Source organism: Hyaena hyaena, unplaced genomic scaffold (genome assembly GCF_003009895.1).
Source record: "Hyaena hyaena isolate Hyena2069 unplaced genomic scaffold, ASM300989v1 scaffold_889, whole genome shotgun sequence".
Taxonomy (NCBI): domain Eukaryota; kingdom Metazoa; phylum Chordata; class Mammalia; order Carnivora; family Hyaenidae; genus Hyaena; species Hyaena hyaena.
In genome coordinates this window covers 140,666-161,476 of record NW_024081523.1, presented here as the reverse complement: position 1 = coordinate 161,476, position 20,811 = coordinate 140,666, and the positions used below count along the sequence as shown (strand labels likewise).

The 20,811-nt window shown below is 37.3% G+C and overlaps 1 protein-coding gene and 1 pseudogene across 1 annotated transcript in view; one reads left to right on the top strand and one right to left on the bottom strand.

Annotated features, from left to right (window-relative positions):
* Window positions 1-20,811, bottom strand: part of CEP192 (centrosomal protein 192) — a 130,861-nt gene that overhangs the window by 86,571 nt on the left and 23,479 nt on the right. The window contains exons 8-10 of the mRNA XM_039220435.1: window positions 10,795-10,943; window positions 9,492-9,636; window positions 8,278-8,411 (exon numbers count right to left, since the gene is read on the bottom strand). Of these exons, the coding sequence (XP_039076366.1) occupies window positions 8,278-8,411; window positions 9,492-9,636; window positions 10,795-10,943 (428 nt within the window). The remainder of the gene's footprint in view (window positions 1-8,277; window positions 8,412-9,491; window positions 9,637-10,794; window positions 10,944-20,811) is intronic.
* On the top strand, window positions 17,016-17,758 carry LOC120222562 (annotated as a pseudogene).

Below are 20,811 nucleotides of genomic sequence, written 5' to 3'. Positions count from 1 at the left end.
AATCTACACATTTAGTGCAATACCTATCAAAATACCAATAATATTTTTCACAGAATTAGAACGAATAATCCTAAAATTTGTATGGAACACAAAAGTCCTCAAATAACCAAAGCAATGCTGGAGGTATCACCATCCCAATCTATACTACAAAGCTATAGTAATCAAAACAGTTATGCTTTAAAAAAAAGTTAAAACAAGACACCTGGATTGCTCAGTTGGTTAAGCATCTAACTCTTGATTTTGGTTCATATCATGATCTCACAGTTGTGAGACTGACCCCACTTCAGGCTCTGTGCTTGGCATGGAGCTTGCTTAAGATTCTCTCTCTTCCTCTACCCTCCTCTGCTCACACTCACATGCTAGCACTCTCCCTCTTAAAAAAAAAAAAGAAAAAAATAGAGCGCCTGGGTGGCTTAGTCGGTTGAGCGTCCGACTTTCGCTTGGGTCACGATCTTGCGGTTCGTGGGTTCGAGCCCCGCGTCGGGCTCTGTGCTGACTGCCAGCTCAGAGTCTGGAGCCTGTTTCAGAGTCTGTGATTCCCTCTCTCTCTGACCCTCCCCTGCTCACGCTGTCTCTCTCTCTCCTAGAAATAAATAAAACATTTAAAAAAGAAAAAAAAGTCATGGTACAGGCAACAAAAACAGACACAGAGATCAGTGGAACAGAACAGAGAGTCTACAAATAAGCCCATACTTAGGTCAATTAATCTATGACAAAAGAGGCAAGAATATACAGTGGAGAAAAACAATCTCTTCAATAAACAGTGTTGAATAAACTGGACAGCTACATGCAAAAGAATGAAACTGAACCACTTTCTCTCACCATATACAAAAATAAACTCAAAATGAATTGAAGACCTAAATGTAAGTCCCGAAACCATAAAACTTCTACAGGAAAACACAAGCAATAATCCCTTAGATATCAGCCTTGGCAATATTCTTCTGGTTCTGTTTCCTCATGCAAATGAAACAAACGTAAGCAATTAGGACTACATGAAACTAAACAGCTTTTGCACAGTAAAGGAAACAATCAACAAAACGAAAAGGCAACCAACTGAATAGGTGAAGATATGAAGAAGTCATATACCCAATTAGGGGTTAATATCCAAACTATATAAAGAACTCCTAAAACTCAACACTAAAAAAATCTCAAACAATCCAGTGAAAAAATGGGAAGAAGACATGAACAGATATTTCTACAAAGAAGACCTACAGATGGCCCACAGACACATGAAAAGACACTTAACATCATTCATTATCAGGGAAATGCAGATCAAAACTATGAGGAGATATCACCTCACACCTTCAGAATGGCTAAAATAAAAAACACAAGAAACAAGTGTTGGCAAGGATGTGGAAAAAAGGGAATCCTTGTGCACTGTTGCTATGAATGTAAATTGGTGTAGCCCCTACAGAAAATAGTATGGGAGTTCCTCTAAAAATTAAAAATAGAAATACCATATGATCCAGTAATCCCACTGCTGGGCATTTATTCAAAGAAAATGAAAATACTAATTCAAAGAGATATATGCACCCTCTATGTTTACTGCAGCATTATTTATAATAGCCAAGATAAAGAACTCAGGTGTCCATCAATAGATGAATGGATAATGAACATGTAGTACACACACACGCACACACACACACACACACACAGAGGAATATTACTCAGCTACAGAAAAGAAAGATTTGTGACAACTTAAGTGGACCTAGTGGGCATTATGCTAAGTAAAATAAGTCAGAAAAAAACAAATACTCTATGGTTTCATTTCTTTGTGGATCCCAAAAAACAAACAAATGAACAAAACAGAAACAGACTCATAAATACAGAGAAAAAAAAAGAGTAATTGCCAGAGGGATAGAGGAATGATGGGTAAAACAGGTGAAGGGGTTTAAGAGGTACAGACTTCCAATAATTAAATAAGTCACAGGGATGGAAGTACTACATAAGGAAGAGTCAATACTGAAGTAACTTTGTATGGTGACAGATGGTAACTACACTTAGCAAGGTGTTATTTCATGACATATATAATTGTCAAATCACTATGTTGTACACCTGAAATCAATATAATCTTGTATTTCTACTATACTTCAATTTTTAAAATATGGGGAAAAAATGTCAGAATGTTGGAAACTAGATATCTCCTCAGGAAAGCTATTTAAAACAGTCTTGAAGTACGAATGCAGCCAGGTGATAGTCTCCAGAATCACTGCACCATCTGATGAAATGCACCTGAACCCTTTTTGTGCTTGGCTAAGGAGCCAACAGGGCAAAGCTAGCATCTGTGTGATTGTGACTGAAAGCCTCTGTCAGAATCCTGACTAGACTGAATAAGGCAGCATCTGGGGTCTCAGACAGCACCATGTCAACTCACATACATGCACTGTGGGTGGGAAACCTTGTACCAAACCATTTCATAGATGACTTTGTTTCCAAGTCAGAGTTCCCTATGCAGCAGAACAGCTCCCTTGCTGTGATACAACAATAAATAATACAAAGACAAATGCAGCTGCTTTGGCAGTTTTCAAACTAAACACAAAATTGGTTTTTGTTAACATTTTGATAGTGTAACTCTCTCAGCAAAACTTAAGAGTTATGAAATGTGAGGAGGAAAGAAAAAGTAGAAGCAATCCAAAGTTCTCTTAGGACGTGGGGTTTTGAAAGGAGGTAATTAAAGTGTTTCAAAGTCCCACCTTATTGGCATCTAAGGGAAACCAACAGGCAACAAAGAACCCTGGTGCTGATATCATTTCAAATAATGGCTGAAAAATATATCTGATAAAGAATTAAAGAAGAGAAAAAAAAATGGCCTCCAAATAATGGAAAAACAGCATCCCCCATAGAATCTAACCATTGATTTTAAGATTTACCATTATTGTATATGCCACTAATGACATATTAGTAACTGTAAGACACATACTGATTTCAGAAGCATTAAAATATGAAAAATGTGGATCTTAGAATCAATGAAAAAGAGAAGAAAGGACAAATGTATAAAAGAGGAAAGATGGGAGGAAGTGAAGGGGAGAACAGGGATAAACAATGCAATAAAATTTTTGAAAATGATAAAAACAAAGTAAAATAAATATTAAATGAAGTAAATATAAGATCAAAATCAATAATATTAATAATTACACCAAGTGTTAAAGGATTAACTAGCTCATTAAAAAGTAAACCGAGCTATATGCTAAATATAAGAAGCCTCTCAACAAATGATAAAGAAAAATGTAAAAGGGATGGAAAAGAAGATAACAAGTTTACACAAAATATAGAAAAAGCAAAGGTATCAGTACTGATATACAAAGGACAATTTAAGGTTAGAAGCACTAACAGATTTAAAAAAGGACAGAATTACTAAAAAAGGTATACTCTTATCAAAGATCTATAATCTTATATGCAATAAATATAGCAGAGAAGTACATAAAGAAAAAAAATGGAGGTGCAAATAATTTGATAAAAATTCAATTAAAATTGGAGACTTTGATTTATCTTTTCTGCAACTAATGTACTAAATAGCCTAATGGATTTTTAAAACTAAGCATTCCTCAAAAAAGAGCAATTAAGAGCACTTACTTTTCATTTTTATTACGTCCATGAAACACATATAAATATATACTTTTATCCAGAACATTTAGAAATTTCAGATTTTTCAGACCAAATGCTAATTATAAGCCCATTAAGTTAGAAATAAAAAATAAAGGGGCGACTGGGTGGTTCAGTTGGTTAAGCATTTATCTCTTGATTCCAGCTCAGGTCATGATCTCAAGGTCATGAGATCAAGCCACACATTGTGTGGAGCCTGCTTAAGACTCTCTCCCTCTGCACCTTCCCCACGTGCAGGCGTGCACACACATTCAAAAGGAAAGAAGGAAGGAAGGACGGAGGGAGGGAAAGAGGGAAGGAAGGAAGGAAGCTTGATTATAAATTTGAAGACAACCATACAAAGACATTATAATCAAACTGTCAACAGACAAAGACAAAGAGAATCTTGAAAACGGCAAGAGAAGCTACTTGTCACATGCAAGGAATCTTCAGTAAGATAACCAGTAAATTTCCCATCAGAAAACCATTTAAAGTACTGGCAGGGGAAAAAACTTGTCAACCAAGAATCTTACATTTGGTAAACTCTCCTTTAAAAATGAGGAAAAATTTAAGACATTCCCAGATAAACAAAAGTTAAAGCAGTTTTTTTTTTTAAACCACTTACATGTGGATTTTTTGGATACAGTACAGAACCGTAAATGTATTCTCTCTTCCTTAGGATTTCCTTAATAACTTTCTTTTGTCTGGCTTATTTTATTGTAAAAATACACTATATAACACATATAACATACAAAATATGTTTATCACTCCTTATATTATCAGTAAGGCTTCCAGTCAATAGCAAGCTATTACTACTTAAATTTGGGGACCTTAAAAGTTATCACAATATTTTTTACTGTGCAGGGATTTGGTGCCCTAAAATCTCACATTGCTCAAGGGCCAGCTACACATTTGGAGGGGTGGGGGTGGGGGCAAAGTCTATTCCTTATATATAGCAGTATTATAACAAAAAGGAAAAAAATTTACTTAAAATAGTAAGCTTGTATTTCTGAGTTCTTTAAATGCCATGAAGGAAATTGGGCTGCTAATCTTGCCCTCAAAAGGACAGAATACGGTAACTTCATGGTAACATAAACCGTATGATCTTCAGACATGAGAAAAAGAAGACATCTCAGGAAATAATCTAACACACTTTATGGCTGACCCACAGATAGGAATTTCCCCCCCATCCAAGCAACAAAGCTTTTTCTTTTTTAGTGTTTATTTATTTTTGAGAGAAAGAGAGACACAGAGCATAAGCAGGGAAGGGGCAGAGAGAGAGGGAGACACATAATCAGAAGCAGGCTCCAAGCTACAAGCTGTCAGCACAGAGTCCAATGCAGGGCTCAAACTCATAAACCGCGAGATCATAACCTGAAGCAAAGCTGGATGCTTAACCGACTGAACCACCCAGGTGCCCCCTAAGCAACAAAGTTTTAATGGAAGTGCTCATTCCACTCTGGATTCTGTGGCTAGAAGCCAGCCCTCACCATCTCTCTACATTCAACGCCCTCCTTAAACCACTACTGAAGGCTTCAGGGTTTCACATTCATAGTGCCTGAATGCTCCATCAGAACCTGGCTATCTTGTGATTAAATCCTTTATTTTTTAAAAAAATTTTCTATTTATTTTAAATATAATTTATTGTAAAGTTAGCTAACATCAATAGAAGAAAGGATAGGAACCATATGATCCTATCAATAGATGCAGAAAAACCATCTGACAAAATACAGCATCCTTTCTTAATAAAAACCCTCAAGAAAGTCGGGATAGAAGGAATATACCTTAACATCATAAAATCCATTTATGAAAGGCCCACAGCTAATATCATCCTCAATGGGGAAAGACTGAGAGCTTTCCCCCTGAGATCAGGAGCATGACAAGGATGTCCACTCTCACCACTACTGTTTACCATAGTGTTGGAAGCAACAGGACAACAAAAGGAAATAAAAGGCATCCAAACTGGCAAAGAAGTCAAATTTTCACCCTTCACAGATGACCTGATACTCCACACAGAAAACTGGTAAGACTCCACCAAAAAATTGCTAGAAGTGATACACGAATTCCGCAAAGTCGCAGGATATAAAATCAACGTACAGAAATCAGCTGCATCTCTATATACCAACAGTGATTAGATCTTTTTTTAGAAGATGGATTGGAAACAGATTACCAGAAACTGTTTTTTCTTAGAAACACTTTGAAACTTAAAAAAAAAATTTTTAGAATGTAACTCAATCAGAACTTGGGGACTTTCTTCAATAGGTATGATGAGATTCAACAACCAGGATTCTGTCTATCTTATAGTTATCCATGGATTTCCTTTACTTTCTTACTATGTTTCACGAAAGCAGATTATCTTTGTATGACCTACAACATCAAACACCATACTTATTGCCAAAAAGGTACCAATGATTCTTTTTGTTAAAATGTCCTGACCAAAATGCCAAGCAATTTGTGAGTATTCAACAATATTAAAACTAAAAATCTTGTTTTAAATGACAAATAATTGCCAATTAGAGAAATAATTACTATTACAGGACAAGGTCCTTAGCCTAAAATTAAATGGCATGGCTAGACATATTTATAAAATTTATCAAATATCACTTTTTGACAAAATCAAGATGAAAAGATGCTCTTTCCCTTTTTCCATTGGCTACCTCTAATCAGTTGAGGGCTGGACCGTTAACCAAATATATTAGAATCATAACTCCATACTGTCAGATGACTATACATTTGACAAAGCATCCGTAGCAGGAAAATCCTATTGATTCTGAACACTTGTTCTGGTTACCTGAGGCAAGGGGCTTTCTGTTGTGTTTGTACATAACTGGTTCCTTGGATGAGTAAGAAATTCTTGAAGCTGCTGTATAGGCAACTTCTGCATAAGTAAAATATTCCTATATACAATAAAGTACTACAATAAAAATTACTGTAATGAGAATTCAGAAAAACAAGTGTAGTCCAGAGTTACTGAAAAGTAACGAAGGAATTCATAAACAATTGGAAAGATTGGGGCACTTGAGTGGCTCAGTCTGTTAAGCTTCCGTCTTTGGCTCAGTCATGATCTCATGGTTCGTAGGTTTGAGTCTTGCATCGGGCTCTGCAATGGGGGTGCAGAGCCTGCTTCAGATCCTGTCTCCCTCTCTCTCTGCCCCTCCACCTCTCATTCACATGCACTTTCTTTCTCTCTCTGTCTCTCTCAAATAAACATTAAAAAAATGTTTTTAAATAAAATCTTAAAAAGACTAGAAAGATGATCATACTCTGGATTAGGGAATAGGGGGAGAAAATAGGAACAGATGTGTAGAAGAAACATACATGAGAAAAACAGATTAATATAGGGCCAGATTATAAAGCGTTTTAAGGATTATTAATTTGAAACACTTAAACACAAAGAATATGTATTTTATATATATATAATGCATACAATTATACACATTAAAAACCTTCCTAACAAGATTAACCTGGTATTGACAAATATAATGAAATGGGGAAAATACTGTAGATGGTAGGGCGCCTGGGTGGCTCAGTCAGTTAAGCATCCAACTCTTGATTTCAGCTCAGGTCATATCTCACAGTTGTGAAATTAAGCCCCACTTCAGGCTCTGCACTGACAGCGTGGAGCCTGTTTAGGATTCTCTCTCTCCCCCTTTCTCTGCCTCTACTCCACTTGTGTGCTTGCTCACTGGCTCTCTCAAAATAAACATAAAAAGAAAAATTTTTTTATTTAATAAAAAAAGGTAAAAATACTGTAGACAGCACAATAAATCAGACATGAGGCAGTAAGCATCCTGAACTTGAGTAGTGGTGAAGAGAATAAGAAACAATAAACCTAAGACACAGTCCTTAGAACACACCGACAGAAATTAGATTTTCTGAGCTTCCACACCTTTAAAATGACAGTCCCATCATCATTTAATGCCTTAATCACTCAAAGGATTACTATGAAGATAAATAACTGTCTCTATCAATACACACACTCCCTCTAAATTGAAACCATCATACAAACCTGAGGCATATATTAAAAAGGGGACAAAGAATTGGTAAGAGCCAGAAATGACTACCAAATTTCAAGTGTAGAAGTAATGGGGTGATATTAACACAGAAAAAACTATAAAATGAAAAACAAACATGCTTGAGCAAGGTGAATCATTTGCTTTTTTATTTAATGTTTTGACACCAAGCTAAAGAACTTTTCAAATGAATGATCTAAATGAAAGTCAATGAATATTTAAATTTAAGAAAATGTATAAGTTGTATATTTAACATAATCTTAGTGATCTCAAAGATACATACAAACACACACATAGAAACATAATCAGTAAGAAAAATGTTTTTTAATTTTTAGTGTTTAAAAAAATTTCTTTAACATTTATTCATTTTTGAGAGACAGAGTATGAGTGGAGGAGGGGCAGAGAGTTGGAGACACAGAATCTGAAGCAGGTTCCAGGCTCTGAGCTGTCAGCACAGAGACCGATGCAGGGCTCAAACCCACAAACTGCAAGATCATGATTGAGCCAAAGTCAGACACTGAACCGACTGAGTCACTCAGGTGCTCTAAGCAGGGAAATTTTTAAATATTTTTTTCTACATTTTCCAGAAGCCAACAGTTGTTGCTTTGAAAAAAATTGATACCGTACAAAAGATTTTTCATCCTTTTCATAGAAAACTTGAAGAGAATGCATATAAACTTACTCTGCCATGATGTGAGACAATACCCTTCAAACTGTCTGCCCTTTCTTTCTCTTCTTCAGTTCTCCAAGTACCAGGAGAAAATGATAATACACCATCTATTTGCCTTCTATTATCTCCAGTATCTATAAATTTACCTGAAAAACAAGAAAAAAATTAATGGAGCAAAGTCAAAGTTTCAGTAATCTATTATAGTAACTGCTTCTTGCCATTCAAATTATTTCAAGTAAACCTAATTATTTAGCAATTAAATGACAAATCATGACTCAAATCATATGACAAGTATAGCAATTTGCATTCAAGAGAAATCAATAGGAGGCAACAGTAAATGTGACAAACTGCAAACACAGAGAATTCATTTCTAATTCTCAAATGTCTGAATAAAATACACTCATTTGTAGTAATCAACACAAGCAATATACACCACAGTATATTTATTTATTTACTTATTTATTGTGAGAAAGTGAGGGAGTGTGTGTGAATGCGAGCAGGGAAGGGCAGAGAGAGAGGGAGAGAGAGAATCCCAAGTAGGCTTCACGCAAACAGCATGGCGTCTCATACGGGGCTTGAACTCACAAACAATGAGATCATGACCTGACCGAGATTAAAAGTCAGACACTAACCAACTGAGCCTCCCAGGTGCCTTTCATACTGCAGTATTTCTTTTTTTTTAATATAATTTATTGTCAAGTTGGCTAACATACAGTGTATACAGTGTTCCTCATCCCAACAAGTGCCCTACTCAATGCCGATCACCTGTTTTCCCCTCTCCCTTGCATCTCCCAATCAACCTTCAGTTTGTTCTCTGTATTTAAGAGTCTCTTATGGTTTGCCTCTCTCACTCTCTGTTTGTAACTAATGGACTTATTTCGCTTAGCATAATACCCTCCAGTTCTGTCCACATTGCTGCAAATGACAGGATTTCATTCTTTCTCATTGCCAAGTAGTATTCCAATTGTGTATATAAACCACATCTTTAGCCATTCATCAGCTGATGGACAGTTAGGCTCTTTCCATAATACATATTGCAGTATTTCTAATAATACTAATGTACTTAGGTATTATTAAAAGCTCTTTTCAAAGTTTTAGATTGTTTAAAAATCTGAGGGAATGCAATGGTTAATACAGGTTCCATTATACCAAAGAAACGAATTCTTTGGAAAAAAGGCAAAGTCAAACAGAATTTAAGAACAATGGAGTTGTATTTCAATACTTACTGGTCCCAGGCCCACAAACAACATAACCATCTTCAGATTCTTTGTGGGTTGTTTCAGAATTTCCTGAAGAGTGTGAGCCATGGGAAATCAGAGAGCTATTATTTTCTGATTGAGATTCATAGTTTAAGCTACCATTTTCATTTGCCTGTTGAAAAAATATCTTAGTTGTATTATTTTTTTAATTAATAAAAAAACATTTTTGGGGGGGAAAAGATGAGAGGCAGAGAACGACTTCTCGACAGAAGGATGCCAGGTAATTAACACAGAAGGAATTGGAAACATCACCATTATAACCACCACAGGAATAATTGCTTCTAGGAGGCCTGAGCAATAATACTAAATCCAGTTTGCAAAAGGTTCTTGGGGAACAGGAAGCTCACATGGCCTCAGTGTGTCATCCTCCAGATTATTCCTTGATAACAAAAGAGCAAAGAAAGGCACTTACACAAGGAGACAGCTAGCCAACACCACATTAACCGAGATTATCAAACATAACATCACCAATAGTTGGACAAAGAGACTCCCATGTCTCCTGATGTAATACAAGGAAAAGCACAAAATACCCTTGGTTTAATCTTAACCTGTTCATGGTGAACATGCATAATTTGAATTCTTGCCAAAATGTTTAATCTTATCAGGAGGGGGGAAGCAATCAGATATACCTAGTTTATGAGTCATTTTACAAAACAGGCCTAGATTTTACATAACTTTAATGACATGGAAGAACTACAAATCAAAATACTAAAGAAACATGACAACCAAAAGCAACTGTAATCCTTTATTAAATCTTGATTCAAAAACAATAAAAAATAAAGGACACTTTAGAGGCAAGTGGGTAAATGTGAATGAATATGGACTGTATATTCATTTATATTACTGTATCAAAATTAGACAGAAGAATTGAGATTATGCAGGAAAATATCTTTATTTGAAAGAGATAAACGTCAAAGTATTAGGGTGCCATGTCAAATTTCTGCACATTCCTTTCAAATGATACAGGAAAAAAGCATTCATGGAAGGACAAAAAAAAAAAAAAAGTAAAGATGGCCAAATGTTAACAACTGGTTAATCTGGATAAGGGGCATACACATAATACATGTTCACTGTAATATTCTCCCATTTTTCTGTAGATGAAGAAAAAGTAAGAAGCAGGAAAGGATGGGCAAAGTATTTCTCACAACTTTCTATCCAGAAAAACAGAAACCAAAGAAAACCAAAAGTTTTGATTTATGGTAATATGTAAAGAGGCAAGTAATAGTTTCCTAAAGTCAAATTTCTGAAAAGCCCTAAGACTGGAACATACCTGGCATGGATCACTTGTAGGTAATTTAAAGTCTTTTTCTGGAGGTTCTTGTCCTTCTGGGTCTTCATATATCATTCCTGGAATAGCCAGTTGCTCAAAATAAGCCTCCAAATGTTCATCATAAAACTCTTCATCATCAATATCATCATCTATTGGTAAAATGGGAAAAAAATTGGAAGCTTTTTAAGGTACTGACTGAGCTATAAATAATATTTGATCAAAAAGGTTGATAAAGACTTCTGAGGAAAAAGGCAGACTAGGAGGACCCTAAGCTCCACTAGTTACATGGATACAACTAGATAATAGCCACACCAGTGTGAATAACCTAGAAAAGGATCCAAAGACTGGCAGAACAAACACTCCACAGGTAAGTGTAGAGAAGAGGCCACATCAAAGAGGGTAGGAAGGGCAGAGACATGGTCAGGAGGTAAATGAACCCATGGGATAGTCTGCAAAAGGGAGGGACTCCAAGGGTGCAAAGGGATTTCACAAGTTCTTACAATCACTGGGGCATAACAACTGGAACTTTAAAAATCAGCAGGCTCTGCTCTGGCAGAGCCAGGAGGGCAAGAGGAAACTGAGTCCCTGCCTTTAAAGTGACAGTACAATAAACAGCCCTGCAGAGATACAACACAGAAGCAGCAGTGTGAAAGGTATGTGGGAGGGAGATATAGTGACTAATTTTGGTGTATGTGCTAGACAGGCAGGGATCTTTGGGACACTTTTCCAGAAAAAAAAAGGAGCTGGCAGATGCCATTTTCCTTCCCTCCTCCGCAGCCTAAATACACAAATACCTGTGCGGACTGGTAGGGTGAAGATACTCACTAGATAACTTGCTAAGAGTGTGCCCTGCATTCTCCAGTGGATACACCCCTTCCAATACGCTTTTGCCAGAGCCCATCTAAAGTGGTGCCACAGCCTGGCAGTATGCAAGCAGCCCTGATAGGGGCCAGCACCACTCCAAAATGACTCCTGCTCAGGGAGGGAGAAAGATAACCACAGACACCAGTGAGACTGTGGTCCCAACAGTGGCCTGGGGGTAGACAGCTGATCTGACTGCAGACCCACCCACCAACGAAAGCTTCTCAGAGGACAATACAGGGAAAGCACCTTGCAGTTTGGTGTTACCACAGCTCTGCCCATTCTGACTCAACTCAAGCCCAAGGCAGCGTGCAGAGTGGCCCATTATAACACAGGGACTAAACCCTGCCCAAAACAAACAAAGAGAAACTCTGCAGATGACTTCACTGAAAGCAAAAGTGGCTCAGCCACAACAGCAGGACACCGACAACACACACAGGAGACACCCCGAAGTGGCAGTTTTTGGTGAATAGGGGACACTGCACTGGAACACACTAATGACCTCTTCTTCATAAAGCCACTACTTTTAAGAGCAAGAGATGTAGATGACAGCTGAACTACATAGAAACAGACAGAGTTAAACAAAATGAGAAGACTGAGTAATATGTCCTAAGTGAAAGAACAGGACAAATTCACCACAAGAGACCTAAGCAAAATGGAGGTAAGTAACATTCCTATTGAGAATTTAAAGTAATAGTCATAAAGGTACACACTAGGGGCACCTGGGTGGCTCAGTTAGTTAAGTGACTGACTCTTAATTTCAGCTCAGGTCACATATCTGAGTTTGAAAGTTTGTGAGTTTGAGCCCCGCATCAGGCTCTGCACTGACAGCATGGAACCTGCTTGGGATTCTCTCTCTCCCTCTCTGCCCCTCTTAGGCTTGCATTTTTTCTTGTTCTCTCTCAAAATAAATAAATGAAACTTTAAAAAACAAAAAAGAAGGTATGCAAAGGACTAGAGAAAAGAGTGGAGGACATCAGTTAGACCCTTAACAAGGAAACAAACAAAAAAAACCCATTCAGAGATGAATAACTCAATAACTAAAATTTAAAATACACTATATGGAATAAATACTAGGTGAAGCAAAGGAACAGATTAGCGACCAGGAAGACAAGGGATGGAAAACAAGTTAAACATAAGAGAAAAAATAATAAACACATGAAAATAGGCTTACGGAACTTAGCAACACCATCAAACATAATGACATTTGCATTATAGGGAAGGAGAAGAGAGAAAAGGAAGGGGAAAGAAAATTTCTTTGAAGACATAACACCTCAGTACATCCTGAATCTGGGGAAGGAAACAAATCCAAATCCAGAAGGCAAAGAGAGTCCTCAAACTCAACCCAAGGAGGTCCACACCAAGATGCATAGCAATTAAAATGACAAAAAGTAATGATAAAGTGAGAATTCTAAATGCAACAGGAGATACAAGAGAAACCCCATAAAATTATCAGCAGATTTTTCAGCAGGATTTTGCAGGCCAGAGGAACTGACATGATATATTCAATGTGCTGAAAAGAAAAAACATGCAGCCAAGAACACTCTGTCCAACAAAGCTATCATTCAGCACACAGAGAGACAGAGTTTCCCAGACAAACAAAACTTAAAGGAACTGGAGACCACTAAACCAGCCCTACAAGAAATGTTAAAAGACAACTCTGAGTAGAAAGACTTATAAATAGGAATAAGAAAAGCAGGAAGCACAAAAGCAGTAAAAAAAATAAGTATATCTGTAAGAATTAGTCAATGGATTCACAAAATAAAAGGATGCAAAGCACGACACCATATACCTAAAATGTGGAGGGAAATCAAATCAAAAATCAGTAACAGATATTGAAATAATAAAAAGAAAGGGATCCAAGTACATCACTAAAGAAAGCAAGCAAACCATGAGAGAACCAAGAGAAGAGAACCAAACCAAGAGAGCAGGAGAAAGAACAGAGAACTACATAAACAGACATAAAACAAGTAACAAAATGGCAATATATACATGCCTATCAATAATTACCTTGAATGTAGATGGACTAACACTCCAAAAGACACAAAAGGTGATGGGGTAGATAAAAAAGTAAAGCCCATCTATATATGCTGCCTTTAAGAGACTCATTTCAGACCTAAAGAAATATGCAGATTGAAAGGGAAGGAAAGAAGCATTTTTTAAGCAAATGGAAATGAAAAGAAAACCAGGATAGCAATACTTACATGGGACAAAACAAAAACTGTAAAAAGAGAAAAAAGGACACTATGTAAACAAACATAAAGGGGACAACCCAACAAGAAAATATAACAATTGGGGCGCCTGGGTGGCTTAGTCGGTTAAGCGTCCGACTTTCGCTTAGGTCATGATCTCGCGGTTCGTGGGTTCGAGCCCCGCGTCGGGCTCTGTGCTGCCAGCTCAGAGCCTGGAGCCTATTTCAGAGTCTGTATCTCTCTCTCTCTCTGACCTTCCCCTGCTCACGCTGTCTCTCTCTCTCCTAGAAATAAATAAAAATATTTAAAAAAATGGGGCGCCTGGGTGGCTTAGTCGGTTAAGCGTCCGACTTTCGCTTAGGTCATGATCTCGCGGTTTGTGGGTTCAAGCCCCGCGTCGGGCTCTGTGCTGACTGCCAGCTCAGAGCCTGGAGCCTATTTCAGAGTCTGTGTCTCCCTCTCTCTCTGACCCTCCCCTGCTCACGCTGTCTCTCTCTCCCTAGCTCTCCTAAAAATAAATAAAAAATATTTAAAAAAAAAAAATATTAAAAAAAAAAAAAAGACGATATAACAATTATAAATATATATGCATCTACCACGGAGGAACCAAATACATTAAGCAGCTGAAAACAAACATACAGGAAGTAATCAACAGCAACACAATGATAGTAGGGGACTTTAACACACCATTATAGCAATGGGCACATCATCCAAACAGAAAAATCACCAAAGCAACAGTGACTCTGAAAGATACACTAGACCAGATGGATCTAATAGATATATTCAGAACATTCCACCCTAAAACAGAATACACATTCTTTCCAAGCACACATTCTCCGAAATAGATTACATATTAGACCACAAAACAAGTTTCAACAAATTTAAGACTGAAGTCATACCATGCATCTTTTCTGACCACAACTAGAAATCAAACATAAGAAAATACCTGGAAAAAACAAAAATACACGGAAGTTAAATAACATGCTACTAAGCAATAAGTGGGTCAATGAAGCTATCAAAGAAGAAATCCAAAAATAGACTAACAAATGAAAATGGGAATACAATAGTCCAAAATCTTTGGGATGCAGCAAAACCTGTTCTAAGAAGGAAGTTTATAACAATACACACCTATCTGAAGAAGCATGGAAAACTCAAATAAACAACCTAACCTTACAAATAAAGGAGCTAGAGAAAGAAAAGCAAAACCTGAAAACCAGAAAAAGGAAGGAAATAATAAAGATTAGACCAGGGGCGCCTGGGTAGCTCAGTTGGTTGAGATTCCAAATTCAGCTTAGGTCATGATCTCATGGTTTGTAAGTCTGAGTCCCATGTCAGGCTCTGCTGACAAACAGTGCAGAGCCTGGAGCCTGCTTCAGATTCTCTATCTCCCTCTCTCTCTGCCCCTCCCCCACTAATGCTATGTTTCTCAAAAATAAATAAGTGTTAAGAGAAATTTTAAAAAAAAGATTAGAGCAGGAATAAATGAAAGAGAAACTAAAAAAACAGGACAGACTGATGAAACCAGGAGCTGGTTCTTTGAAAAGATCAACAAAATTGATAAATCTTTAACAGGACTCATAAAAAAAGAAAGAGAATGGACTCAAACAATTCAGGAATGAAAGAGGAGAAATAACAACTGACACCATAGAAATACAAAGGATTATAAAGAATATTACGAAAAATCATATGCCAAAAAACTGGACAACCTAGAAGAAATGGACAAACTCATAGAAACATATAACCTCCGAAAAGTAAATCAGGAAAAAATAGAAATATTGAACATACCAATTACCAGCAATGAAACTGAATCAGTAATCAAAAAAAAACTCCCAACCAAAGTCTAGGACCAGACAGCTATGAATTCTATCAAACATTTAAAAACAGTATCTATTCTTCTCAAATTACTCCAAAAAATAAAAGAAGAAAGCAAGCTTCCAAAGTCAGCTATCATTACCCTAATATCAAAATCAGACAAAGACACTACAAGAACAAAAAGAGAACTACAGGCCAATATCTCTGGTGAACAGAGACACAAAAATCCTCATATTAGCAAACTGAGTCCGATAATATATTTAAAACTATTTTTCACTACAATCAGGTTGGATTTATTCCTGGAATGCAAGGATGTCTGTATTCATAAATCAATTAACATGATACATCACATTAACAAGAGAAAGGATAAAAACCATATACCATTTCAACAGATGCAGAATAAGCATTTGATAAAGTACAGAATCCATTCATGATAAAACCCCTCTAAAAGGTAGATTTAGAAGCAACATATCTGAACATAATGAAGGCCATATGTGAAAAGCTCATAGTGACCATCATATTCAGTGGGGTAAAACTAATAAAACCTTTTCCCTGAAGGTCAGGAACAAGACAAAATGTCCACTTTCACCACTCAACATAGTACTGGGTGTCCTAACCACACCAATGAGACAACAAAAAGAAATAAAAGGAATCCAAACTTGGTAAGGAAGAAGTAAAGCTTAAACTATTTGCAGATGATATGGTATCAGTAAGGCTATGGGATACAAAACTGATATATAAAAATCCATTGCATTTCTATACTCTAATAAATAAATAACAGGAAGAGAAATTAATAATCCCATTTACAACTGCACCAAAAATAACAAAATTTAGCCAAGGAGATGAAAGATTTGTACTCTGAAAACTGTTAAACACTCATGAAAGAAACCAAAGACACAAACAAATGGAAAGATCTTCTATGCTCATGGATTAGAAGAACAAATGTACATACTATCAAAAGCAACCTACAAATTTAATGTAATCCCTATCTATTAATAAATAGTTATTTTTCATAGAACTAGAACAAACAGTCCTAAAATTTGTACAGAACCACAAAAGCCCCTCAATAGCAAAAGCAATCTTGAAAAAGAATAACAAAACTGGAGGCACCTGGTTGTCTTAGTTGGTAGAGCATGTGACTCTTGTTCAGATCTGAAAGTTCAAGGCCCCACACCGTGCATGGGGCCTACTTAAAAAAAATAATAAAACTGAGTATCACAATCCCAGATTTCAAGAATCACAACAAAGCTGTAGTAATCAAAACAGTATGGTATCGGCATAAAAATAAATACACAGATCAAAAGAACAGAATAGATTCCTTTTTGTGGCATGTTAGAGGTGGTAAGCAGCCTCAAGATGAAGCTGAACATCTCTTTCCCAGCTACTGGCTACCAGAAACTCACTGAAGTGGACGATTAACGCAAACTTTGTACCTTTTTTAAGACGCGAATGGCCACAGAAGTTGCTACTAATGCTTTAGGGAAAGAATGGAAGGGTTATGTGGTCCTAATCAGTGGTGGCAATGACAAACAAGGTTTCCCCATGAAGCAGGGTGTCTTGACCCATGGCCACATCCACCTACTGCTAAGTAAGGGGCATTCCTGCTACCGACCATGGAGGACTGGAGAAAGAAAGCACAAATCTGTCTAGGCTGCATTGTGGATGCCAATCTCAGTGTTCACAACTTGATCATCATGATAAAAGGGGAGAAGGATATTCCTGGACTCACTGATACTCCTGTGCCTCGTCGCCTGGGGCCCAAAAGAGCTAGCAGAATCCGCAAGCTTCTCAATCTCTTGAAGGAAGATGATGTCTGCCAGTATCTTGTGATAAAGCCCCTAAACAAAGAAGGTAAGAAACATCGAAACAGAGCACCCAAGATTTAGTGTCTTTTACTTCATGTGTCCTCCAGCACGAACACTGACGCATTGCTTTCAAGAAGCAGCACACAAAGAAACACAAGGAAGAGGCTGAATACTAAGCTTTTGGCCACAAGAATGAAGAAGGCCAAAGAAAAATGCCAAGAACAGATTGCCAAGAGACAGAGACTGTCTTCTCTGAGAGCTTCTACCTCAAAGTCTGAGTCCAGTCAAAAATGAGATTGTTGTAAGAGAAACAAATAAATAAGATCAGACATCCAAGAAAAAAAAAAAGTCAGTTAACGGTCCAACTCTTGATTTTGGCTCCAGACACTATTTCACAGTTTGAGCCTGTAGGGCTCTGTGCTGACAGCATGGAGCCTGCTTGGGATTCTCTCTCCCTCTCTCTCTGTGCTTCTCCCCTGCTCATGTGCTCCTTCTCTCTCTCTATCCTCTTTCTTTCTCAAAATAAATAAACTTAAAAAAAACAAACTGTCATCCAGAAATAAACTCACAATTATATGGTCAACTAATCTTCAACAAAGGCGGCAAGAACATGCAATGGGAAAAAGACAAGTACCTTCAACAAATGATGTTAAGAAAACTAGACAGCAACATGCAAAACAATGGTACTGGACCACTTTCTTACACCAGGGACCTAAATGTGAGACCTGAAACCATAAAAATCCTAGAAGAAAGCACAATGAGTAATGTCTCTGACAATGGCTCTAACAACTTCTTATTAGATATGTCTCCTGAGACAAGGAAAATAATATAAAAAATAAACTATGGAGACTACATCAGTATAAAAGGCTTCTGAACAGCAAAGGAAACAATCAACAAAAATATCTGATAAAGGGTTAGATCCAAAATATATAAAACTAATACACAACCAAAAAACAAATAATCCAATTTTTTAAAATGTGCAGAAGACATGAACAGACATTTCTATAAAGAAGACATACAGATAGCCAACAGACACATAAGATACTCAATATCACTCATCATCAGGTAAATGCAAATCAAAAACCATAGAAAGATCTATCACCTCACACTTGTCAGAATAGCTAAAATCAAACACACACAAGAAACAACCAGTGTGAGCAAGGATGTGAAGAAAAAAGAATCCTTCTGCACTGTTGGTGGGAATGCCACCTAGTGCAGCCACTTAGAAAACAGTATGGAGGTTCCTCAAAAAATTAAAAATAGACACTCTGATCAAGTAATCCCACTACTGAATATTTACCCAAAAAATACAAAAACACTAATTCAAAGGGAGACATACATCCCTGTTTATTGCCTCATTTGCAATAGCCAAATATGGAAGTAGCCAAAGTGTCTACTGACAGATGAATGGATAAAGAAGATGCGGTGGACGTGCATGCACACACACGCGCGCGCGCGCGCACACACACACACACACACACACACACAGGAATATTACACAGCCATTAAGAAGAATGAAATCTTGCCATTTGCAACAATGGGGATGGAACTAAAGTGTATTATACAAAGTGAAACAAGTCTGTCAGAGAAAGACAAATACTAATGATTTCATTCATATGTGGAATTTAAAAAGCAAAACAGATGAACATAGGGGAAAAGAGGGTAAAAAATGTGGGCAAACCAAAAGAGGCTCCTAATGGTAGAGAATGGGTTGATGGAGAGAGGCAGGGGTGGAGGGCCTAGATGGGTGATGGGCATTAAGGAAGGTACTTGTTTGGATGAGCACTGGGAGTTAGTGATGAACCACTAAATTCTACTCCTGAAACCGGTATTACACTATAGGATAACTAGAATTTAAATAAAAACTTGAAACAGAAAAAAAAAATAAATACACACATAAAAATCTAGCCTACTAAAACAAAGATCTGTATTAATTCAATCCATGATTCCTTATTCACAACTCCATAATCCAAAATACCTAAAAATTGTGGTAGCAAAACCTTTCCTGAATTTGTAATTTTTATTTATTCCACTCAGTTCATCAGCCTGACCTTCAAAGCCATGAATAATTTGGTCCCTTCCTACCTGTCTGAGTTTATTCTTCAATTTAGCCTCCTGTAAGTGCTATAAACCTGCCACACAAAACCACAAGGGTTTGGCTAGTCTCCAAACATGGTCAAAAATGACCCCAACTTAGGGCCTTTACAAGAGGCTGTCCCAGCTTCCTGAAATATACTTTTCTTCCCAGATCTATGTTAAGGCCTATCACAGGTCTCTTCAAGAGAGAGAAAAAAATGCGTCCCCCTCCCTTTTAAAAATTTTTTAAAATATTTATTTTGAGAAAGAGAATGAGCATGTATGTACATGCACAAGGAAGGGACAGTGAGAGAGGGAGACAGAGAATCCGATGAAGGCACTGAGCTGTCAGTGCGGAGCCCAACAGGGGCTCAAACCCACGAACCATGAGATCATGACTTAAGCCGAAGTCAGACACCCACCCAACTGAGCCACCCAGGTGCCCTGCATCCCTTTTTAATAAAGCTTCACAGCTACCTTCCTCAATATCAGAACTATTTTGTTACCCTCCTATGATTCCAGTACAATGTGTACTGTTGACATATATTTGAGGTAGTCAGAAGGTTGGCTGTGCATCTCTTTTCTTACTTGGCAAAACTTTCAGAGAGCAGAGGTTAAATATTTCATTGTTCCCCCAATTCTGGATTCATAATAAATAAGTTTTGAAAAATCCCATCACTCAACAGAAGTGACCATTCATTTGAGTACAGGTAGGGAGGAGGTAAAGAGGAAGGCAAAGAAACAAAAAGCTGGCATAATAACTACTGAAACAAAGAAATAGAAAGACATGGAGCAGCAAGGTAAGGACTAGAAAAACACAAGTCACTTTAAAATACCAGAAGAATCGATGATGTTTAAGTAGGTTCCTTCTATCCCAACTTTCTCGAGAGTCTTTATTAAGAAAGGATGCTGTATTTTGTCAAATGCTTTTTCTGCATCATCAAAGCCATCTATGAGAAGCCTTCAGCTAACATCATCCTCAACGGGGAAAAACTGAGAGCTTTCCCCCTGAGATCAGGAACACGACAGGGATGTCCACTCTCACCACTGTTGTTTAACAGAGTGCTGGAAGTCCTAGCATCAGCCATCAGACAACAAAAGGAAATCAAAGGCATCAGAATTGGCAAAGAGGAAGTCAAACTTTCCCTCTTCGCAGATGACATGATACTCTACATAGAAAACCCGACAGACTCCACCAGAAGCCTACTAGAACTGATCCAAGAATTCAGCCAAGTTGCAGGGTACAAAATCAACGTACAGAAATCGGTTGC